At 45.5% G+C, this 17,172-nt stretch overlaps 1 protein-coding gene across 1 annotated transcript in view; it reads right to left on the bottom strand.

Moving 5' to 3' along the window:
• Window positions 1-17,172, bottom strand: part of TppII (Tripeptidyl-peptidase II) — a 251,298-nt gene that overhangs the window by 43,375 nt on the left and 190,751 nt on the right. The window contains exon 21 of the mRNA XM_075682793.1: window positions 13,318-13,455. Within this exon, the coding sequence (XP_075538908.1) occupies window positions 13,318-13,455 (138 nt within the window). The remainder of the gene's footprint in view (window positions 1-13,317; window positions 13,456-17,172) is intronic.

The raw sequence follows: 17,172 nt of genomic DNA, 5'->3' as shown, positions 1-17,172 counted from the left end.
CTGGCTGCCCCAGCTGATGCGATAGCGGACTTGGCAACTGCGAGTGCTGCCCAACGTCGGCACGAGGCAGGGATCGCATACAAAGTGCTCGAACACCGCAATTCGCAGAACAGCACCACGTCTGCTGGGGCTGCCTCTGTTGCTATAAAGTTCATCAGGGTTCAGTATACCGACAGGAATGATAACGTGACAGCCGAACAGAGGGGGACCGGCAACATAGGCAGTGCATATTTCGCAAAGTGTGAAGCACGCAGATTATGGATACACGGCGAAGAACTTCATGCTGCTTCAACATCCGTCAACCTAACCCGTGTGCGTGAGCTCAGGACTGATCACATCATGATGTATACACATTCTAGCCGCAAGCATTGCATGACAGCTTGCGGGCCGTTCAGCTAGCTAGGCCATTAGGCCTAATTGGTGCTGCTTCATCTGGCGTTGGTGACTAGAGTAACAGTTAGGCGCCGAATTGGTGCAGATCTACTTGCAGAAACCGCGCGACAATCAGAAAGCCACCCAAACTGCCTCGCAAACGAAGGCAAGTATGCGGGATGGCAACGAAGTTGTTCACAGCCGCCATCTTTAAGACACATATGGAACAGCGCGCTCTCGTTAGCAACGCCATTCGCAAACTCACATAACTTTTTTTTTCTTTGTAGCTCCAAGCAACTTGCCACAAAACTAGCTTCAGATTTATCCGGTGGGCACGAAAGTAGAATGACTGGCTGCATGCATTGGCACAGATGGCAGATAAACAGGAAAAGGGAGGGAGGGGGAGAGTCGAGCAAACTTGTCATGACCCTGCGAGTAGTAAAATCTTTGACAGGTGGCAAATCTCACCGAACCTGACAATGAAACAGAGCAGATGGCGCCGGCAACGCGAGTCACATGATGCGTGGTCCTTTCGTCTGTCATACAAATTGGCCTTACCCACCTGCCGTAACAAGCTGGGATAGCCCTTTAGCATTTTGGAAAAGAATCTGGAAAGCAAGACTTTCTATGCAATAAAACAAATATTGCCGTAAAACCCAGGTCTACTATAGAACTGAGAATCTCATAGGTATACACGCAGCAGTACAACGGTGGGACACTAATTCATTAGTTTCTGAGGAAAAAAGGCACATTATTTTGTTCAACTGAAATTTTATTGACAAAGAAAGAAAACTCTTTCCATACCTTCATATACCAGAACTGAGCTACAATCAGTGCTGGAATATTAACATGGTGTTCCCTTTATAAAAGTAGACCGTACTGTATGTCTTGATTTCAATAAACCTATGTTACTGACAGCTTGCTAGATTCTTGTTATGTAATGCTATGAGACTTCCGAGCATGCGCAGCACCATATTGCCCAAATTTGTAAGCATGAAATTTTGTGAAACATTTTCTGATATTCAATTGCATATTTGGATTTTTTTTTTCTTGAATTGATTCGATATTCGGTTAGAAGTTTACTATTCAGTATTTGCACAACCCGAGTATCAGTGCAAACTGTACCCGTCGTGTTTGCTCACTGGCTATGGTGTTAGGCTGCTGAGCACAAGGTCGCGGGATCGAATCCCGGCCACAGCAGCCACATTTTGATGGGGGCGAAATGCGAAAACACCCGTGTACTTAGATTTAGGTGCATGTTAAAGAACCCCCGGTGGTTGAAATTTTTAGAGTCCTCCACTATGGCGTGCCTCATAATCAAAAAGTGGTTTTAGCACGTAAAACACCGCAATTTAATTTTTTAATTTAGTGCAAACTGCTGCATTTATAACTCAATATTCTGCTGAAAATGATCCATTTAGAAAGTCACAAGAATGAACTTTGGAAGCATTGAGCTGCAGCCTTGTTGGTACATGTTTTATAGTGTTTGGCACTGAAATTTCCAAAAAGCAATCGACAATTTCTATGCTAAACACTAGAAAAGATGTCACGAGGATGTTTGAAGCCAGAAGGACAAACTGTATGCAAATGCATGTACTACCACCCACCATTCCCATACTTTCAGCTCCAGTAGACATTGTAGCTTTTTTCGCAGCTGTCAAGACAAAATTTGGAGCAGAAGAGGGTGTTTTCGTGAGCCAAGAGAAGTTGTGTACATCAGACCTCACACGAGAAAGGGGACATACAGCAGTATAAGTATGCCCTGGGCTGAGATCGTGCAGGCATCTCGCTTTCCACACGTTTGCACATGCTTTTGTGATTGGCTGGCGCTGAACTTTTGTCAGCGGTCATCAGCATGGCGAAGTGGGAGAACAAATTGAACACCACCTACTCAGCGATGTAAAAGGCAAAGCGAGCATTTGAGAAGTAAGATGCTTGCATGATCTCACCCCTGATCCAACTAAAAACTAACGCAAGTTTACAGAGTACCAATACAAATTTATACACCATATACATACACACATATCTTTCTACAAGGCTTGTCCGTAAAGTAATGAGACTGGGTCTGGTAAAAAAAAATTTACAGATCCGATCCGGTACATATTATTAAAATTCTTCAAAATAAACTCCTTTGGCATTGATACACCACTGCCAACGCAATTTCCATGCTGTAAAGGCTCCCTGGAAGTCAGCTGCTCTAACCTCTTTCAGAGACTCTGCGACAGCCCGTTGCATGGCGGGAACATCGTTGAAACAGTGACCTTTCAGGCTTCTCTTAAACTTTGGGAACAAGAAAAAGTCTGTCGGGCTGAGATCGGCGCTGTACGGCGGCTGCGACAAGGTTGCAACCCCTATCTGGGCCAGGTAGGTGGTCACAACGAAGGCGATGTGGGCTGGAGCATTGTCATGGTGGAGCTTCAAGCAATTGGCAATCTTTTAATGTTTCAACTTGACGGCTCTGTGAAGGCGCTCAAGTAGTTCTTTGTAGAACATGGCATTGACGGTTCATGCTGGAGGTACAAATTCTTTGTGGACCACCTCACACTTGTCGAAAAAGACAATGAAAACATTGCCTTTACCTTGCACTTCAACATTCTCGCTTTCTTGGGGTGCAGGGAGTTCGCGGTATGCTACTCCGAACATTGGCACAAGGTTTCAGGGTCGTACTGTAATACCCATGACTTGTTGCCTTTTATTAAGCTGTCCAAGTCCCGTTCACTTTCTAACTACACCAACATTTCATGGAAAACGTCAACTCGCCGCTGTTTTTGTTCGTCACTCAACACTTTTGGAACCAATTTCAAACAAACCTCCCGCATGTTCAAATTTTCAGAAATAATTTTGTAAGCCGTTGTTTTGCACATGTTGAGGTCTTCGGCGATTCATCTGATACTCAAACGACAGCCAGAGTCCAGGAGATTTTTTACTTTGGCCAGATTTTCATCCATGCCACTCATTGAAGGTTGTCACAATCACTCCACATCTTCAACGACGATCTTCCATCCATTCTTGAACTCATTGAACCACCGGAAAACCTGGGCCCTTGACAGGGCGTTGTCACTGTAAGCCTCCTTAACTGAGACAAGCATCTCGGAAGCGGCTTTGCCCAGGTGAAAGCAAAATTTAATTGCGTACCACTGCTCTAGCGAACACTCCGTCTTTTACGTTTTCTGTTGTGATAAATACTTTAAAACAGTTTTCCTGCAAGTTCAAATCCTCATTGCGTCGGAGCTTGGACGCGACTGCCACCCAGTGCGTTACTTAGCTTATAACCCCCCCCCCCCCTGCCACAAATCCTGCCTCCGGGGAGCGCACTACTGGCAACTGCAGTGCCGTGCAGCAGGCAGTTTCGTTAATTTATGGACAAACCCTGCTTCAACCCATTACGGACAAGTGTTGCCGGCAAGCCTGTTTTGCCACACTGCATGCCTATCATCAAGGCAATGGGCGCTCCCCCCCCCCCCCTCTCGTTCTTCTGAAGTGCTTGCCCTTGTCACTGACAACCTGCAAACTTCCACGAAAGTGCTGACTCGTTCCTATCGGTCGATTTGAGACATCCGGTGGCGCACCGCACCGGGACTGCTGCCGTGACAAAAGGGGAATGCGTTGCATGTGACGTCAGCCCCAGCCCTGCCTCGTTCCTGCCGACGATCGATTGCCAAAGGGATTTAAGGCAGAACCGGCCCACTGCTAAGAAAGGGAGTCGCCACTAGCCACCCTGTCAGCCTGGTACGCTCTGGCCGCTGCTTGTATGCTATTACCTGCTATGTCTGTACATGTTGTATAAAGCTTTCCATTTCCACTTCGTCTGCTCCAAGAGTCCATCTCATTCTCGACTCCCAGTCGCAATAGTGGATGGCAGCTATGGGATTGACAAGCTAGTATCCCAACAGCAGATGGTAAGCTGTGAGATAGGAGGCCTGGAGATACCTGCTACACCACTCTATAGCTGTATGAGACCGATCGGCGTCAGCCACTTTGGCTGGGCGAGTGCCTGATGTTTGCTTTTCACGTTGCCAGACCAATCTAGCACAGGCAGATGTTAGGAGGGCGTTTTCTTTTTTGGTAGACTATGAATTAAGAATTTCCGTTCTTTAAACAGCTCAATTTATTTTGAAGTAAGGGTAAATTTAGTGGGCAAGCAACACGAGGAACAAGATTGCGATGGAGGAATTCCAAGCTCAGGACTAGGGTTGAGGATTGGGTTCTGTTTGCTCTGTTCTTTCATCTAGCTGGCTCAGCTTGTTTCCTTCTTTCTGTGTTGTGCTGTACCAGTTTTAGAATGCAAGCTAAGACCTCATTCAAATTTGCGAGGAGTTGGGTGCTGGCTCCACAAAAACAAGGAAAGCAATTATCGACGTGATGCAGGCAAAAGGATGTGATGGTCAAGGAAGCTGACGAGACCTATGAAATGACTGTTGAGCAAAAGCTTGAGGCAAAGGAACGCAAGAGGCATGAGAGCTAGAAGAAAAGGAGCACGAAAGTCCTGAGCAAAAGGCATGGCGAGAGAGCGGTTGAGAAATTAAAGCATGGATATGGTGCAAAGCCCGATACTGTATCCACAATTTCAAAGGAGGCGACAGCACTGTTACTTTTCTTACCGACTGAGAAAAAGTTTGTGAAGAAGAAGCAGTCAACCAGAACCTCTGGTCCGAGTGGTTGATCCTGTTGTTCCCTTGTAGTCTCCTGTGTGTTTTGAAACACCTGCTTGATGAGGAGAATCACGACGACGATAAGGCAGAGATGGCTTTGATGAGGTATTTTGATGCTGTAAGTCAGGTCGACTGCGAAGGCCGGAATGATAGCGTCAAGGCTGAAACTGTCTAGGAGAGACCACAGGGCGAGCCGGCTAGCTCAGATGGCATCGGATGCAGTCATGTTCTGTCAGAGGCACAGACATCTACCTAGACTATGAGCCTAGCTTGGTTTCGCCACTCAGAGCGATATCATTGCGATGAGAAGGGAGCGTACCTGGGAGTGTGTGTGCTGAGACCACAAGCTTCGCGAGCCCCGAAGGCGCAAGACAAGAAAGTCGGACTGGGGCGGCGATATGAGCCGGGTCAAGTGCATCAACCGGCAAGACGTTAGGGAAAAGTCGAGTGAGCTAAATCCGAAGCTTAGGCGGTTGTTGAAATCTAGAATAGGCATAGCGCACATCGGGAAGGGAAGTATTTTACAGAATTTCAGATGCCACAAATGCCACCCGTTCTCAGTGGCGTCAAGGCATTGTAAGCAGCGGAGCATCAGGTATGCTCGAGAGTCTGCTTCAATGGCTACTCCCTTCCTGGGGAAAAGAAAGGTGACTGCCTAGCGGACAAAGGGACAGCGTGCACACAGGTCTGTGAATGTGCCACTCTCCCAGCATTTGGAGGCCGCGGGTCGAAAATCGCAGATGTTTCGGGCAACTCACTTTTGTTCTTGTTTCGTGACCGAAGAGTATGCAGACTCATGAATGGTCACCTCACTCGAGCGCGTCTGAAATGGTTGAGATGTAAAGAACACATTGTTTTAGGCTGTTAGTCTTTTCTGCTCGTGTAAACAGAAATTTTTTTTTTTTGCTGCTCATTTCCTACTAAAACCTGATTGCTGAACGCTTGAGTAAAGAATACATCAGTGTTTCCATTTGTTTGTTGTATTTACGCATATATAGGCTAGGAAGAGCCTAAATGCTCAATTTTGAATGTGACGATTTATGTATTGTATGCTTTAGTTGTGTCAGTGTATAATTTAGATTCACCTTTGTTTTTATGTCGTTCATGTGAGTTTGAGTATTTGCTTCTTAGTTTGGTAGGACCGCTTCTGGGCTTTATAAATGTGGTATGTACTTGTTTTGCCGAGTGCATTTAGGTGGCACTAAGCAGAGGGTTATTTCAGTTGGTGGTTACAGTTGTTGCATGACATTCCATACTTTTGGAAAGTGACACCCAGGTGCACAGATTAGCAGCACTCAGCCTTTGCGTCACGGCTTTAGGGGGAAAAATTAGGTCATCTTTGGCAACCTTAGTCTTTACCAACCTGCCGTCATTACAGTAGAAAATCGTTTACACACCAATTTCGATTTGATTAACACTGTCTCGCACTGACAATTAAGGAAAGGTCCGTATCTCGAAATTTCTCTTGGATACGTGACTCGTGTTGTTCGGAAGCCTTTCCTTTTTATTTTGTTTAATTTAGCGTATCCATGTCTCAGAAAGTGCTTGGTTCGGTGATTTTGGTCTCGTGGTTTGAAAAGCATTCTGAGGGTGCTTGCTTTGGCGGAAGTGGTCTCGCGTTGCTGATTCTCGGTTGTTCCAGTGGACCTTCTCAGGGTCGAGCAGCAGGGAAAACCACAGGCACAAAAAAGTGGCAAGGCCTATCCCTCCACTCAATCAACGACGTCGCTCAACTAGCGCATCCAACCTTCGGACCTCATTGCACAGCTCAACTTCTGGATGCATTGTCTAGTGGCGGGGTGCTGTTATGCCGCACTGCGTGCCCATCACCGAGGCAACGGGCACTCCCCCACCACCTTGTTCTTCTGAGTGGTTGCCCTTGTGACTGACAACCTGCAAAGTTCCACAAAACCACTGACCCGCTCCCGTGGGTTGAACTGAGGAATCCAGTGGCATGTCGCACCAAGACTGCTGTTGCCACGAAAGGGGAATGCGACACGGTGATGTCAGCCCCTGCCCCGCCTCGTTCCTGCCGACGATGGATCGCCAAAGGGATTTAAGAGGAAGCTTTAGCTTGGGCCAACCTCTGACGCGGCCCATTCAAATACATGTAAAATGCAAAAACCCTTTTCTGAGATAACCCCTAGACCAATTTTAATGACATTTATTGCATTTGAGAGAGAAAGTTAAATTCTAGTGACTATAGCAAGCTGAATTTCGATTTAGGGCATGAATTTTCTTTAAAAAGTTTTCAAAAATTCGAAAGTTTCAGAAAAATAGAAGCACAATGTTTACCAATTAATAGCTCTGCATCAAGAACAGATATCGCAGTTCTATAAAAGGCATCCATTAGATCATTGAAAGCTGACTAATTTGGTATGTCATTTTGTAACTTACGTGAATTTGTAACATTGTGTACAAGGGTACTGCAAAAGCTGTATTTTCATATTACTAAATTTTTTGAGATTCATGTGCAATATATCAATTTTGTCCACCTTAGGTGTACTAATAGATGTAATGCACAGAATTGTGATGATCATTTTTCATTCATCATCATCATCATCATCAGCCTAGTTATGCCCACTGCAGGGCAAAGGCCTCTCCCATACTTCTCCAACTACCCCGGTCATGTACTAATTGTGGCCATGTTGTCCCTGCAAACGTCTTAATGTCACCCGCCCACCTAACTTTCTGCCGCCCCCTGCTACGCTTCCCTTCCCTTGGAATCCAGTCCGTAACCCTTAATGACCATCGGTTATCTTCCCTCCTCATTACATGTCCTGCCCATGCCCATTTCTTTTTCTTGATTTCAACTAAGATGTCATTTACCCGCGTTTGTTGCCTCACCCAATCTGCTCTTTTCTTATCCCTTAACGTTACACCTATCATTCTTCTTTCCATAGCTCGATGCGTCGTCCTCAATTTCAGCAGAACCCTTTTCGTAAGCCTCCAGGTTTCTGCCCCATATGTGAGTACTGGTAACACACAGCTGTTATACACTTTCCTTTTGAGGGATAGTGGCAACCTGCTGTTCATGATTTGAGAATGCCTGCCAAACGCACCCCAGCCCATTCTTATTCTTCTGGTTATTTCAGTCTCATGATCCGGATCCGTGGTCACTACCTGCCCTAAGTAGATGTATTCCCTTACCACGTCCAGTGCCTCGCTACCTATCGTAAACTGCTGTTCTCTTCCGAGACTGGTAAACATTACTTTAGTTTTCTGCAGATTAATTTTCAGACCCACCCTTCTGCTTTGCCTCTCCAGGTCAGTGAGCATGCATTGCAATTGGTCTCCTGAGTTACTAAGCAAGGTAATATCATCAGCGAATCGCAAGTTGCTAAGGTATTCTCCATCTACTTTTATCCCCAATTCTTCCCACTCCAGGTCTCTGAATACCTCCTGTAAACATGCTGTGAATAGCATTGGAGAGATCGTATCTCCCTGTCTGACGCCTTTCTTTATTGGGATTTTGTTGCTTTCTTTGTGGAGGACTACGGTGGCTGTGGAGCCGCTATAGATATCTTCCAGTATTTTTACATATGGCTCATCTACACCCTGATTCCGTAATGCCTCCATGACTGCTGAGGTTTCGACTGAATCAAACGCTTTCTCGTAATCAATGAAAGCTATATATAAGGGTTGGTTATATTCTGCACATTTCTCTATCACTTGACTGATAGTGTGAATATGGTCTATTGTTGAGTAGCCTTTACGGAATCCAGCCTGGTCCTTTGGTTGACAGAAGTCTAAGGTGTTCCTGATTCTATTTGCGATTACCTTAGTAAATACTTTGTAGGCAACGGACAGTAAGCTGATCGGTCTATAATTTTTCAAGTCTTTGGCGTCCCCTTTCTTATGGATTAGGATTATGTTAGCGTTCTTCCAAGATTCCGGTACGCTCGAGGTTATGAGGCATTGCGTATACAGGGTGGCCAGTTTCCCTAGAACAATCTGACCACCATCCTTCAACAAATCTGCTGTTACCTGATCCTTCCCAGCTGCCTTCCCCCTTTGCATAGCTCCTAAGGCTTTCTTTACTTCTTCTGGCGTTACCTGTGGGATTTCGAATTCCTCTAGGCTATTCTCTCTTCCACTATCGTTGTGGGTGCCACTGGTACTGTATAAATCTCTATAGAACTCCTCAGCCACTTGAACTATCTCATCCATATTAGTAACAATATTGCCGACTTTGTCTCTTAACGCACACATCTGATTCTTGCCTATTCCTAGTTTCTTCTTCACTCAGGGTGTCTACCAAGTTGACATTTCCAAATTCCCTGAGTTTTCCAGGTTTTCCCTGAGTGCCTTTGCCCATTTCCCTGAGTGATGCAGAACTATGTTTTATGTCAAGACGGGATGAAACCATATCGCCTGATGCTGTCACTCTCGAGTAAGCACATGAAAAAAATTAAAAAGCGACTTGATCCAATTTGGATACTAAGGAGTAGTGTTTATGTTATTCAAGAAGAGAATAGAAGGCAGGGGTTAGTAAAATGCACAGCAAATAAAGTGTCTTCGAAAAAAATTGCAAATAAGTCGGACATTCACAGATACGAATAAAAAGGAGATGCACATAGAAGCAAATATATTCGAATATTAGCTATTTCTATCAACTGATAGCAAGCTCAGTGCTTATGAGGCCCGAACTCTGTCACAATTGAGATTCTCTCTCAACCACTCGTAAGTAAACCTCAACTGTTCTGACATACTCTCAGCCCGCGCACGACGCCTGAGTGTTGTGTTTCACTGCTTTAAAGAGTTTATTTTGGTTTGGATGCGGGACACCTGCATCTCGGCATCAGCCAAAACTTTGTTTTTTGAGCTCAAGCTCCTTCAAAATGGTGGAAGCAAGCTTCCTTTCCCGTTTATTCCTCAATGCGTATATCATTTCTGTTCTTGTCCTCCTCCTGCCACTCGTTCGCCCCAAGGACCAGTTGAAGCATCTTGGTCATTTGCACAGTCCACGGCCGGTTTTTAGAACTCCCTAGGGGTCGCGAAAACGTTCGAAAAATCGGCCAGTTGGAAAAAAATTAATGCGTGTCATTTACTGCCCTTAGGGGCTCAAACCGCCACAGGCACGTTCGAAAACGCTCTGAAGGCCTGTCGGTACACATATTAGACATATCGGCGCTCGTACTGTGACAGGAAATACCGGGTGCACGTGCGTATAATTAAGGAATACACACTGTGTCCCGTGGCAATAGCCCCTTCCCACGCTTGTTATGCTTCACTGCAATACGTTTGCGTATGCTTCACCTTGTAACATTTCTATGCAGAGGCGAAGCTGACTTTCGGGAACCGGCATTATGCAACGCACCGTGTTTTCTAAGTTTCTAAGCCAATCGCGAGGACCACAAAAGCGGCGTCCGTGCCATTGCTGACAGCAGCTAATTCTTTCAATAAAAAACTCGGCACCCAACGGCAAGAAGCTTCATAGCGAACGTCGAAGCAGCTAGGCCTAGCGCTGCCGCAGTGGTGGCAACGGCTGCCAGCGGATCTGCGTGCGAGAGTGCCGGTTCGAGGTGGCGAATTAATCAAAACGGCAGCGGTGGTGCCTTTGATTATTGCCGTTTCGGACCTGCGGTCACGGCAAAACGTCCGGAAATCGCACGGCGAAGGGTTCTTGCGTCCGAAATTTCACACGTTCTGATACGTTGACTCTATGGGGTACGTGGCGGTGTCGCGAAGCCGTCCAAATTATCGGGAATCCGGAAAGTCGGTCGTTGACTGCACACTGGCAACTCATCCAGCCGACGACAGGGCGTCAAAGACCATTCATTGCGATTCCTTTCTGTTGCCCGAGCCAGCATTACCGCGACTTTCGACCCTTCCAATAAAATTGCCGCTAATTTCCCCTGATAGAGGCCCAAATTCCCGGTTTTCCCGGTTTTCCCGGTTGGTAGACACCCTGACTGTTTTTAGGCTTCCTCAGTTCCTGAGAGCCTGTTCAATTCTATCCATATTATAGTTCCTGATGTCCGCAGTCTTACGCTTGTTGATTAGCTTAGAAAGCTCTACCAGTTCTATTCTAGCTGTAGGGTTAGAGGCTTTCATACATTGGCGTTTCTTGATCAGATCTTTCGTCTCCTGCGATAGCTTACTGGTTTCCTGTCTAACGGCGTTACCACCGACTTCTATTGTGCACTCCTTAATGATGCCCATGAGATTGTCGTTCATTGCTTCAACACTGAGGTCCTCTTCCTGAGTTAAAGCCGAATACCTGTTCTGTAGCTTGATCCGGAATTCCTCTAGTTTCCCTCTTACCGCTAACTCATTGATTGGCCTCTTGTGTACCAGTTTCTTCCGTTCCCTCCTCAAGTCTAGGCTAATTCGAGTTCTTACCATCCTATGGTCACTGCAGCGTACCTTGCCGAGCACGTCTACATCTTGTATGATGCCAGGGTTCGCGCAGAGTATGAAGTCGATTTCATTTCTAGTCTCACCATTCGGGCTCCTCCACGTCCACTTTCGGCTAACCCGCTTGCGGAAAAAGGTATTCATTATCCACATATTATTCTGTTCTGCAAACTCTACTAATAACTACTAATAATAAATAATACTAATAACGTAGCAAAGAAAGAAGTCGACATTTGATATTTTGCTCAGTTGACAGCTGTTTTTAGATGCAGGTGAGGACATTGATGCCCCTGAATGATGAACAAGTACGGTTTCTGCTGAACTGTATGCCTATCTTTCTTGAGCATCCGCTAGTGCGTGTAGTGCTGTGCTGGCCAAAGGCAGACAAACAAGTCAATAGCACACCTATTGTGCTTTGCGAATAATTTGTACAACTTGAAGAGCATTTTACTCTGCTTGGCTAAGCACCAAATTTGTGTTGAACCATGGCATGTAACAAAAGCAGATTTCGTGTGCCATTCACAGCCACGGTTACCATATTCCGAGCAGGTGACATTATTCATTAGTGACCACTTTGTTACGGTCACAAGAAGTCATGCAGCTGAACTCATTGATAACTCTCCTCGACGACATCGTCTTTTCCGCTGTGTTTATTCAGTTTTAGTAACAAGCTGGCCTAACGGCCAAATTGGGAGCGTCACCAGAAAGGTTGATTTCATGGAGCCCCCGAATTCGGCCACAAAACACAACTGGCACGGCTGACTTCAGAGCTGCAAGCATATCTGATGAGGTGGCCATAGTTACCAGCACACGCACATCGTCTATCCCTATTCTTGCACACAGTGCAACTCGTCAGTCGTAACAATCTGGTAGTAGAGTGCCCCGATTGAAGAAGCGGTTATTCCAACAATCATGCAAACTATTGAGCACCCGTTGTCACCTTATATACTTGAACTCTTTTGTGACGAACCGATATCTGTTACTATTTTTTCTGTTCAGGTTCGGTTCTTGTTCAGGCACGTACCAAAAATATTGGTTCGGCTTTGGGTTTAATTCTGCTCAAAAGTGCTGTTTGGGTGTGGTGTTTGGTTTAAGTTCAGTTCAAAAACTGGATTTCAATACCAATTTTTGTTCTGATACTGGAATGGTAAGTTATATCATTGTAGGAAGCTTTGTTTCATTTGGTACACAAAGTACAAAAAACAGCTCCAAGTGCTTGTTACCCGTGAAACAGAACTGCCAAGAGTATCACAATAACTCGCCCTAAACGAGGCCCTACAACAGCATTTCAGACTTTCCAAAAGGTGTGGAAAGTTGCTGGCATTAAGAGGCATAACTTCATGAATGCATTTCCGCAAAAAAGTCTTCGAATGAGCCTCGTGTGAGTGGCGTTACCAGCAATAAAACAATGCCCTAACTGCGCCTTCATGGTTTCCCCCTCGTTTCCATCATTCCTGCTGCACTTGAAGCCCTGCCGCTGTGCTAATAAAGTTCAATGTCTGTATTTATTGGCGCATCACTATGATCAGCTGTGGTATTGCCATCCCCTCCAAGATAACTTCGTTGCGCTGCCCAATCTCAGAGGCCACGATGGGTACTGTTCACAGCAATAGTATTGTTCTCTGCCAACAAATGATGCTACTGACTGACCAGTCACAAGACTCCATGTTTGGTCCTACCAGAGGTACTGCTCTGCTCTGACACCTAAATAAACACATCCAATCAGCATAGTGCTTACTGGTGCGTCACAATATGCACAAGAAACTGGCAAGGATCCCAAAATAGATAAGAAAACGGCACATGTACAGAAATACTTGTCTCAAATGTTCATGAGAGCAATGTACGGTGACAGGACTTTAGAAGCTCAAAGGCAACATGTTACAAAGCATTGCAGGGCCTCCCCTGTGAACGACCACTTTGTGCTGTCACATACCCGCCCAGGGTAGGCGTCTCCAGAGGCAAGCAGCTGCTTATTTGTGTCGAAGATCATCCACAGCTGAGACTCGTACTCAGACTCGTACAGCAACTCTGACAGCAGGCTGCAGCTGGGCGTCACCTCCGTCGCTTTGCTCTGCACATTGAGTCATCAAATGCAAACTCAACCACCTCTTCCAGACACAGCAAAACCAATGCATGAAAACAGTTGCATGACTATCCCCTCACCACCCACAACCACACTTTGGCATTCACATTCTTCTGTGTACCTGTGCACACTTTTTCAGTTCAAGCATGAGTGCTCACATGTAATGCGCGTGTTCTGGCAGCAAAAACTAGCCTGCTTTGGAAATGTCAATATCCCAAAAATTTAATTCAAGTCAATTTTATCTTCTTTACCTGAAAGGTGCCCTGAACTACCCTCGAGCTTAGTGAAAAGACACAGTCCATGGATAACATACGCTGCTGTGTACATCTCAGCCAAATTTTGCTGTCGTCTTTCTCTCACACGACCTCTTTTGAAAAGAAGCCTGCTTCTCACTCTTTTCTGGATTGGCTGCTACTGGCGAATAGCTGATGTCAATCAAGAAGGGGGTTTGGATCAGTGCGCTTCTTCCTACCGTTGCTGAGTATATTTATTGACGCAGTTTAATACACAGGCTGAAGTAAGCAAAAATCTTCTTTTGAGTTTCGACAATAATAATGCACTTTCATAAGAAGCTGACTATCATCTTCTCATGCTCAGCCGTGGCCGCCTCCTTAGGAATTAAAATTGGGCTACCCTGCTTATCGGTGCCGTAGCTGTCGGGTCTCGCTAATTTCAACTAGTTTCAACTAGTTTTGAATGCTCAACTAGCCTCAAATGATGTGAAACTTAAGGTCACATAATATGCACACTTGCCAGCATGCACTCATTCCTGGCCGGTCATGGTTAGACGCCTTGACAGACTCCGCTTCGTAACCAGCTATTGATAGCGTTTGAAAATGCGCAAGTTGTATGTGGCTGCTACCTGTCGGTCAACCTGGTGCAGGACAAAGCCGGTCTGCACCCCGTAGCACAGCCAGACAGCAGGATCACATGAGCGCGAGCATGCACTCTAGCCCTGTTGTGCACAAAGCAGATGCTGCAGTTGCATGTAGCTGTACGTAGTGCAGATACCGCAGCCACTGCAGAGTGCTGCGACGAGTCCACTAGCTGAGCGCACTGTGGCTCACTGAGGACAACCAGGTTTGAAGCGTTGTAGGCGCCAAAATCAGACATACTGGCGTCTACATGAACATCCAAAATCAAATTTGAACAGCGCGCCACAGTGATGTTCAGTAGGCAAAGTGTTCTGGGCACACCCTGCTGTGCCGTAGCCTTCACAGTGCGAATAATTGAAGGAGCGGAAGCACCGCAAGCGGTATGTTTGATTGCCGATAACTCCGCTTCTGTGAACACATTGAAGAACTTTATTGGCAAACTACTTCTGAAATAGCCTAGTTTAACTTCAAATGAATTTCTCGACTTCAACTAAAAAGGGTTCAGAGCCCCTTGAAAGGAAGCAGCAGCCACGAAAAGATGCGTTTAGTAGCTTGATGAGATGACGACGGCACACCCTTTCTAAAAAAAAAGTAGCTATGCACAAAAACATGTCTTGCATACAATAAATAAATGAAGTTTTAAACATAATCACAATGCCACATAAATAAAATGCACAGCTTTCCCACTGGCAAACAAAGAAGCCGGGCAAGCAATAGCAACACACACTACACATCGATATGTGGCCAGAAAACAGTATTACAATGGAATCTCAATAAACGGAAGTCGTTTAAACGGAACTGCACTTAAACGGAACACCATACTCATGGTTGGTTCGTTTGGTATTCATGCAATGCTCTCAGTAAAGGGTACTCCTAAAAAACGAAACCAATTTCTCTGGTTCTTTAAGGTTTTGTTTAAAGAGAGTCCACTATATGTATGTATGTCTCTCTCTCTCTCTGTGTGCGTGCGTGCGTGCGTGCGTGTGTGTGTGTGTGTGTGGTAAGACCTTGTTAATGTATATAGTAAGACCTCGTTAATTCAAAGTCTGCTGGAATGTTTAAAATTTTCAAATTAAGCAGATTTTCAAACTATGTGAATAGAACAAAGTTTTAAATAAGAAGGGCAGAACTGTGCAACACAAGCAAGTCAAGCAAGTCAAGTTTATTTTCCATGTAGGAGGACTCCTCAAAGTAATCACCAATGTGCAGTTGCTTGGTTTCACTGCAACAAGGGTCACAATGTCTTGCCCATTAGTCATGCGCAGCATCTCACAGTCACAACCACTACACTTAACAAAGCTACGGATGACAGTCAGCAACTCTATGACCATCGCCAAAGCGGGTGGGCTCACTACGTCCTTGCCATTGCCTACTCGCACACTGTGGGTTATTTCGTCTTCCACGTTAGTGTACAATGTCAGCATGTCTGCTTATATGTCCAGTTACAGTAAATGTGATTTTTCAGGCTTGCTGGGTTTGCGAAAAATGCCTCCAGAAACTGAGTACATGCTTTTTACTGCCCCCAAGGGTCCAAATTGGCACACACTTTTCAGCAATATTGCAGACTTTCGCTACACAATGATAATCATCATCTGTCTTGTCCGCATTTCCTTTCTTTAACGCGGCGAGCCCGGTACTTCCCAGTAATGAACGGCACCCGCGTTATCAGCATGACATAGCATTTCCGACAGGAAAGTAGCGGGCGCGGCGTTTTCAAAAAAGGAAACGCAAGCAAGGCAGATGACGATTACTGTTGTGTGGCAGAGATACGCCCCAAAGGGTTTAACTTTGCCTAAGAGTGCAGGCACCACTGAAATAGCTCCAATGGCTTGCCAGCACACTTATTACATGTGGTGTTCCTTGTACTGTGAAAGGAGACACGTGTAAAATAAGAAATACATACTAGGGATGTCCAAATACTCGAATATCCGATTTCAAATTGAGTAGTGAATGTCCAAATAATTTAATTAATGAATCGAATATCTAGTATTTGATTTCTCAAATATTCTACTTTTTGAATTATCGGTACTTATGGTGTGTGACCCGGACATGGTCGGTGCCTTGACGGGTGCAGCATTCTCAAGGGACACAATCTTTACCTGTACAACAATGTTCAACCAGGTCGACCAGACTGATAACAACAATTAATGGTATGTGAACAGAGGGAACCACAAAAGCAACATACGTGGAAAGCACAGAAGCATGTGTAAAGATCATGCTGGTTATCCACCGAAAAGCACACTGATCGTATCATATACGCGAGTTCAGTGTTCACACATGCAGATTCGTGCACTTCAAAGCTTCTACCCATACGCAAGCACACAGACGAACTTGGCACACGTGCTCGCAGTAGCCGCCGGCTGGTCGTCTGCGCATCTGAATGTCGTGCTTCAACAGCCGTTAATCTAACCCGTACGTGTGAAGGCTAAACCCCATGAGAACGATTTTGTGTGTGACGGCTTCGAGCGATGGCTTCGAGCAACAAAACGGGCCATCACTTAAACAGATCACTCGATCTTGTCGCTCCATCACTCGGTTCTGGAAATCTAGAATTCGTCGCTCAACCGGAAGTGCTATGAGCAACTAGCCAATAGCGCGATGCCAGAGCTGGATGTACATGACTCAACTACTAGCAATTGTCACGTGGAACGAGCAAACGATTGCATTTTTATACGTGCAAGGATAAGAACCTACTGCAAGACCTTCAGAAATACTTTACGATGCTTTTTACAGTAAAATTCATCAACTGAAGTTAATAAAGCACGTGTCACGCTAGTTTCGGCGCATATATTGCTGCCCTCATACCGGCAGCACCGGGGAGACGTCACTC

This window comes from Dermacentor variabilis, chromosome 2 (assembly GCF_050947875.1).
Source record: "Dermacentor variabilis isolate Ectoservices chromosome 2, ASM5094787v1, whole genome shotgun sequence".
NCBI lineage: Eukaryota > Metazoa > Arthropoda > Arachnida > Ixodida > Ixodidae > Dermacentor > Dermacentor variabilis.
The sequence above is the reverse complement of the archived record's forward strand: the minus strand, read 5'-3'. Positions and strand labels throughout refer to the sequence as shown.